The 7,531-nt window shown below is 61.3% G+C and overlaps 1 protein-coding gene across 3 annotated transcripts; it reads left to right on the top strand.

Moving 5' to 3' along the window:
- The first annotated feature begins 1,217 nt into the window (after positions 1-1,217).
- Positions 1,218-7,390, top strand: RNF44 (ring finger protein 44). Of its 3 annotated transcripts, none has more exons than XM_039701826.1 (10): positions 1,218-1,489; positions 1,882-2,098; positions 2,593-2,760; positions 2,926-3,102; positions 3,279-3,440; positions 3,518-3,642; positions 3,812-3,899; positions 4,042-4,163; positions 4,254-4,353; positions 4,550-7,390. In XM_039701826.1, the coding sequence occupies exons 1-10, from the start codon at positions 1,383-1,385 to the stop codon at positions 4,610-4,612; spliced, it is 1,329 nt and encodes a 442-aa protein (XP_039557760.1). In that variant the 5' UTR covers positions 1,218-1,382; the 3' UTR covers positions 4,613-7,390. The 3 variants fall into 3 exon arrangements, with proteins under 3 accessions (XP_039557760.1, XP_039557761.1, XP_039557762.1); XM_039701827.1 differs by having other exon boundaries at positions 1,354-1,489; positions 1,979-2,098; XM_039701828.1 differs by having other exon boundaries at positions 1,356-1,489; positions 1,976-2,098.
- The last annotated feature ends 141 nt before the right edge of the window (positions 7,391-7,531 follow it).

Here is a 7,531-nt window from a genome sequence, read left to right as displayed (position 1 = left end):
ACTCCCTGTGGAAGGAACCTCCTGGTCAGGCACACTCCCTTCCCCGGTGATAGTCACAGACAGGTTCTGGGACGGCTCAGCCTGTGGCTGTTGCTTTTCTTCTTCCTTTTTCCTACCAAAACAAAGAGAGGAATTTGCTTTCAGCTTCCACAGTAGTGTGGAGATGAAGGTGAGGTTAAGAAGAGACTTGTGTGTGGCACAGGACTTGCCCCAGTGGTTGTTGATACCCATCACCCAAAAGTGACATTGCAGCTTCTCTCTGCGGGGCTGAGATCCCCAGCTGAGCAGCATTCCCCAGGCTCCGGGTCCCCGGAGTGTCTTTCCTGTCCCGGGTGTGTCTTTGCCATGGGCACTGAGGAGGAGGTGGAGCTGAAGAAGCTTTGGGGGGCACCTCACCAGCCTGCAGTGAGCTGGATTAGGGGAGTGTGGGCTGTGCTCCAAGGCCATGGCTGCTGCCGTGTGCTGGCCTGATGCTGTGGAAGCTGGAGGAAGCTGGGCAGTGGAAGGGTACCCAGGGAGGCTCTTGGATACACGTGAAGGCAAGGAAGGCTGTTTTGGGACCAGCCCCAAATGCAGATGTCTCCTCTGTGCAGTGCCAGGCTTCACTGAGGCTGAGGGGTTGAGCTGTGTCCTGGGAGGGGGCTCTGGTGCAGGAACACCAGTCAGGCTGGGCACAGGAGGGGAGATGGAGCAGGGTCGGGGCAGTGTTCCCACTGTCCCACTGCCTTGGGGAGCATCTGGGGGAGCAGAGCTGCCTCCCTGGCTTCAGCACAGCCCGTGCTTATCCCCTGCTTCGTGGGGATGTGTGGCTGTGCCCTGTTTGCAGCAGGGAGTTGACAGGGAAGGGCCATGAGCCCTGCTGCCACCACCAGTCCCTGTGCTGGTCACTGGGGTAGCAGTGTCACTCCAGAGTAGGATGTGCAGGGGCTCAGCAACAAAGAGCACTCCCCAGAGCAGCATCGAGGGCCTGCTGGAAACTCCCCATGCCGTGCTTGGCCTGTGAGCAGGCTGGGATGCTGCCACAGCCACAGGGCTCTCCATCACTTTCTTTGCTCTGCGCCAAAAATAAGTGCAAATATAAGTCGCTCTCTCTATCTCTTTGTGTTGTGCATGGGATGCACTCTGGCCATGAAGGGGAGGAACAGTAACAAGGGAGTTGGGAACAGGCTCTTCCTAGCCCCTCTCAGGGCCATATTCAGCCCCAGGAGATGGGGTGGGTGCAGCTGTCAGCACCACCATCCTTGTGAGGATGGAGCAGCAGCCTGAGTGGTGGCGGGACAGTGCCATGACCCGCTGTCCCTCTTGCAGAATTCAAGGTGCTGGTGTCTTGCCCTGCCTGGAGCCTGAGGTCCCGTGTGCCCACCCGCCTCCCGACGTCACCAATGCGACCATGGGAACTGGCAGTGAATAGGCGGCCGCCCTCTGCCCCTTTTGCCCAGCGCCGTTTCTCGGGGGGACCCTGCAGCAGCCCCGACCACCTCCGGCGAAGGTACGGGCTGCAGGGTGCCTGGAGCCCTGCACCCTGCGGCACGTGGGGTTGTGGGGCCGGTTCTCTGGTCCTGCTGGGGCAAGGCACCGCCTCCCAGTGGGGCTTGGGGGGACATTGACAGGGAAGCACATCCACCTGGCCCACATGAGGGGTCCCTGGGGAGCAGGGGTCCTTTTTGTGCTGCGGACACGGAGAGGGCGCTTGCAGGGTGAGCAGAGAAGCTGGTTCTGGAGCTGTCCAGCCTGGTGTGGCCTGGCACAATGCCCTGAGCATCTCACCCTGGGCACTGGGCTGGCACTGATCCTCCTGTAGCCGTCCTGCCTGGGGCTGTGGTGCCCCTCTGGCCTGGGGGGTCACTCCTGCTCTGTTTCTCTCCTGCGGTGGCCCCACAGCCCCTCTGCCAGGCGTCAGTGGGGACGACGCGATCGACCTCTGGCAACCCTGCTGGGCCAGGATGAGCCCCAGGTGCACCCTGCCTTCCCCCAGCAGCCGCACGTCCCTGTAGATGAGCCCCGCGCCTACGCTCTTCCCAGCACGCCGCCACGAATGCTTCACCCAGCCGCTCACCCGCCCCACCAGAACCCATTCATGGTGGATCTGCATGACCAGGTAGGTGCTGCAGCCCCCAGCCCCACTCCTAAGTGTGATCCTCTGGTGTTCCTTGTTGTCTGGAGTGGTGACATGTCCTTGGGTCTCCCCTGGCCACTTGCTGCAGGGATCACCCAGCCCTGAGCCTGCTGGTGCTCTGGTTCTCCGAGATTTACATCTTGGGGTCCCTCTGGCTTCTGGGAATGTCCAGGGTAGACCCTGCTCCTGGAGGCTGGGAACAGTCCCCTTTTAGGGTTGTTCATGTGACAGCTGTCATCATAATCCGTGGTAATGGTGATGTGTTGGAGGCTGTGTCAGCCTGTCTGTGTGGAGGGAAGAAGGGCTCAAAACTCCCTCAAGTTGAGCCTCACTCAGCCCGTTCCTCTGGCCACATCAGCAGGATGGGCACGCCAGGTGTTTTGTCCCAGTGCTGAGTGCCCAGGGTCCTTCTATGACCCTGTCAGGACAGGGACAGGTCAGACAGGGCTGTACCCTGACTGTGCCCTTGTCCTCAGGTGCACCAGGGACCTGTCCCTCTCTCCTACACGGTTACCACCGTAACGACGCAAGGCTTCCCCATCCACGCTGGCCAGCACATCCCTGGGTGCAGCACCCAGCAGCTCCCAGCATGCTCAGTGATGTTCAGCGGACAGCACTACCCGCTCTGCTGCCTCCCACCCCCGGTGAGTCACAGCGGGGACACCTGGGGACACCGTGAGTGCCCAGAGGTCGTGTGGGTATCCAAGCACACTCTAGTGCAAGTTTCTGGGAGCACAGGGTCCTTTGGAGGTTCTGGGGAGGGGTAGGGGTGTCTGACCCTTGTTTTTCTCTCTTGTCTCTCCCCACAGCTGATTCAGGCATGTGCCATGCAACAACTTCCCGTCTCCTACCAGACATTCCCCCCCATCATCTCCAGCGACCATTACATCCTGCACCCACCCCCGCCACCAGTGCCCCCCCACCAGCCGCCCCACATGGCCCCCCTGGGGCAGTTTGTACCTCTCCAAGCCCAGCATCCACGTATGGTGAGTTGGGGTGGAGGGACAGGCTGGGGATGTGATGCACCCACCACCTTGGGGTCTTGTCCTTCTGCAACCCCTGTGGGTCTAAGCTGGGGGTGGTGGGCAGGGTGCCTCTGTCTTCATAGCGTCGGGGAGGTGTAATTTGGGATGCTCCTCCCAGCCTAACTGTTTCCCCACAGCCTCTGCAGAGGATAGACAATGACGTGGACCTGCGAGGGGAGCAGCACCCCATCGCAGGCTTCACCTACCCTCCGTCTCACCACGCTCCCACGCTGTCGCCCTCCATGCCGCTGCATTACCTCCCCCACGACCCGCTGCACCAAGAACTGCCATTTGGCGTGGTGAGTGCCCATCCTGGGGAGGGGTTGGGAGCGCTGTGGGGCTGGCATGGCTCTGAGCACCCCATCTCTCCCTGCAGCCATACCCCCATATGATGCCCCGGCGGCTGAACACCCAGCGGTACCGGCTGCAACAGGCGCTGCCCCCGCCGCCGCCCCCGCCGCCGCCTCCTCCCTACTATCCGAGCTTCCTGCCCTATTTCCTGTGAGTACTGCTGGGGATATTCCAGGATGCATAGGGCAGGGGTGGCACTGTGGATGGGGGCCACAGTGGCACTGTGTTGGCACAGGGGGCTCTGCCCCCTGGGGGTGCCCGGGTGGACTTTGGGGTTTGTGGCCCCATGCTGACTGCCCTGTCCTTCCCCCCTCCCCAGTTCTATGCTTCCTGTGTCGCCAACGGCCGTGGGCCCCACGATCAGCTTAGACCTGGACGTGGATGATGTGGAGATGGAGAATTATGAGGTGCGTCTGCTTGGCTTCCTCGCAGTGATGGGATGGGAGAGCTGGGGGGGTTTGCTGATTGCTCTGCTGGGAGGGGAGAGCCTGGAGGTGTGCTGTGCCAGAACAGGAGATGAGCTGGGCCGGCCTCTGCATCTCCCTCCAGGCACTGCTGAACTTGGCCGAGCGGCTGGGGGAGGCCAAGCCACGGGGACTCACCAAAGCAGACATCGAGCACCTCCCGTCATACCGCTTCAACCCCGAGAGCCACCAGTCTGAGCAGACCCTGTGAGTGAGCTCGGGGTGCACATGGGGGGCCTGGTGGGGATTGGGGCCCGTGGCTGGCGGTGGGGCTGTACTGATGGCTGCTTCCCCCAGGTGCGTCGTGTGCTTCAGTGACTTTGAGGCCCGGCAGCTTCTCCGCGTCCTGCCCTGCAACCACGAGTTCCACGCCAAGTGTGTCGACAAATGGTTAAAGGTACTGCCTTGTGCCTGCTGTGGGGAGCAGGGTGGCTTCTTGGGGTGCTCTGGGTATGGGGTGCTGCCTTTTGGGTGGCTTGCATGCCCTGGGAGCTGGGGCCGAGCGCTGTGCAGGGCTGGATAAGCCACTCTGGGATGTGGTTCTGGCCTTGCCGGTGGTGCCGCTCACCTGCCCCGTCTCTGGTTGCCCGCAGGCAAACCGCACGTGCCCGATCTGCCGGGCGGACGCGTCGGAGGTGCAGCGGGAGGCGGACTGAGGCTGGCGGGCGCTGTGCCGCACAATTCGCTAGAGGACAAGGACGCCGGGCTGGGGCGGGGGCTGCTGCCCGCTGCTGGGGCCTGACCCTGCGCTTACCCCCCCTCCCCAAAGCCTCTCCTCGGATGTGGTGAGCATTGAGCAGTCTGGGCTCCCGGCCAGCCCTCCTCCTCCCCGCCGGGGCACGGACTCAGCCGGACGCCTGCCCGCTGCGCTCCCAGGGCCCCGAATCGTGTTGTGCTGGAGGCGGGAGGTGCGTGGCCGTGCCCTCTGCGCTCCAAAGACGCTGTTGTTGCTCCATCACTTTCCAGGTCTTTGTACTCTCCTAGGGAATTAGTGGTTTTTCCCTTTGTCACTATTTTTTTTTTTTACGATAGTTTTTTTTCCCCCCTTGTTTCTTTTTCGTTTCCGTCATGTTTTTGGTTCCTTGGCCGTTTGCCCTAGGGGCACGCAGGCGGCTCCTCCCCTCAGCGTTGCTCTCGGAGGACGTGGGGAGGAGAGAGGAGGGAGCGCTGCGGGTTTGATGCCGGCAGCACCCCGGCCCCGGGGACAGCCGGAGGAGGTGGCTGGCGGAGTGTGGCCAAGGTGGGACACCAGCAACCCCGCGGCGTGGCTGGGGCAGAAAGGCAGGAACACAGGAATGCCTCTGTCCCCGCTGCTGTGCGCAGCCTGGCACGGCCTCTCTCCTGCCTCGGCTGCCCTGGGGAGCCCCAGAGGGCTATGGCTGCTTGGGGTCTTTCGCCAGTGGGAGGATGGTGCTGGCACAGCCCTGGCCCCTCTCCCTGTTCATTCCCCTGTGCCTGGCCAGAGCAGCTCCCGGGGCCAGGCCATGTGGCATCCCACAAGGCAGCAAGCTTGAGGAGGGGATGCCAACCCCATCCTTAGGGCTTTGGGCATGTGGTGTCCCCGGTGTGCTGCCCGGCCCCTGCTCCTGCTTGTGTATCTGTCCCGACGATGTAAATCAAGGTAGCCCCGTGCCCCGTCCTGCTGGCTGGACGGCGCGGTTTCCCCGCCGTGGGCAGCGAGGGGCCAGCTGGGCTGCGGCCCCCAGAGCGGGGGGGTTTTATTCCTAACTTCGTGGAGTATCTTCAGTGCTACCCTGGCCTTGGCCCGGCTGGTGCGGGGGAAGCTGTGAGCAGTCCCCTTGCCACCGTTTTCCCCCTGCCCTTGCAGGAGCTGGGGGAGAAGCCGCCACGCCGCCGCCCGGCTCCATCAATCCCGCGTGGCCGTTGTTTTGCATGATTAATTAGCGAGGAGGGTGACGGGAGGCGGTGGCAGGGGTGGTGGTGAGAGCACCGCCCTCCCCTCCCGGCGCGTCGCCGACGCCTGGGAGCTTCCGAGCGGACGCCAGCCCTATGTAAATGTTCACAAATATGCATGCATGTCTGACCAGCTTGGAACGTGGTCTTGGCTACGTCTAGCCGGCTGTGGGGTGAGGGGGGTGGGGAGAGGGGTTTTTGTGCTCAGCTGATACTGCCATGCACTGTACTGCACATGTCCGCAACGCCACAGCAGGACCGTGAGACTTTCAGGGCCGTGCCGCGGGGTCCGCGCCCGCGGCGGCGGCGTGTGCAAGGGACCGGGGTGGGAGGGGGCGGCTCCCCGCGGGGCGGGGGGCAGGCGCGGGGCTGGCCCCCGGCGGTGGCTCGGCCGGGTGCGAGGTGAGGGGCCGCGCCTGGCACACGGGTGGGCACGGTGGTGTTCCCCACGCTGAGGGCCAGAGGGCAGTGCCAGCCACCGGTGGGCCGGCCCCGGACGCTGCCCGGTCGGGCGCGGGGGGTGGCGAGCGGTGCGGGGGCTACGGGCCAGCTCCCCCTCGCCGCCCTTGCCCACCTCTCCGGCGGCCGCCCTCTGTGCCCAGGGCACATCGAGGCCGAGGGCCCCGGCCCGGCGCCGCCCGCTCCGCCGTGGCACGGGTGCCGGCACCGCTGGGCTCGGTGCCCCTTGGGCAGGACCCCGGCCCCTTCCCCGTCCCTCACTCAGTGACAGATAACCAAAGGAGTCCCCGGCTTCGCGCCCCCGGAGACGCCCCCTCCTCCCCTCCCGCCCTCGCGGTGCCCAGGGAGCCAGGAAAGCCTTACGGTCCTTTGACGGCGACTCGAAAGCTCACAGCTCGTGTGCTGCAGAATTTATTCCAATGAGCAGCTAAAAGTATCATTTAAAAAAAATAACAAAAAGAAAAAATGACAAAAAAAAATACTAAAAAACAATTATTTAGGGTGTTTGTGATTGCTGACTGCGCTGTAGATACCACTGTTTACCAATGACTTCCTGTGGTGGGATAGTGGACTGTTTACTGTTCTATTATACCAGTCCCCGGGCCCTCCGGTGGGACCCCGCGTTCCCCGCGGCTCCCCGGAAGGTGCTAGGACGTGTGTTCTGTGTTAGAAAGTTTTTATATATATATATATATATATAAATATATATATATAATTTTTTTTGCTCTGTTACTTGCACATTTTACAGTTACCTCATTTTTCCCATGTATGTATTTGAAAAAAGGCTAATATATAGAAAAAAAAGGTTCTTAAAGCTCTAAAAGTGTTTGTTTTTTTCCATTCCATTGGAATCATATTGGTTTTGTAGCATTTAACATAACTAGTATGTTGTATTATATATATGTGTATTATACTGATTGAAATTTTTAACAGATTTGTACTTTTTTTAAAATGAAAGTTGCTAGTTCTGCTTGACCAAGTAGTGCAATCATTATTTTTTTTAATGTTGTGGCTGATTTTGAGAGGGATATTCACTAATAAATGTATGATGTATACCAACACGCTGGGCCCAGCTCTTGTCTCCATGGGGGCTTGAGGGGAAGAGGGGGAGCCAGGGCTGGGAAGGAGCTGCCACAGCTGGAAGGGCCCTGGAGAGAGGCTGGGAGGGTCCAGGAGAGCCTGAGGGTGGCAGCAGGGACTGG

This window comes from Passer montanus, unplaced genomic scaffold (genome assembly GCF_014805655.1).
Source record: "Passer montanus isolate IOZ18808 unplaced genomic scaffold, ASM1480565v1 scaffold15, whole genome shotgun sequence".
In the NCBI taxonomy this organism is placed as follows: Eukaryota; Metazoa; Chordata; class Aves; order Passeriformes; family Passeridae; genus Passer; species Passer montanus.
The sequence above is the reverse complement of the archived record's forward strand: the minus strand, read 5'-3'. Positions and strand labels throughout refer to the sequence as shown.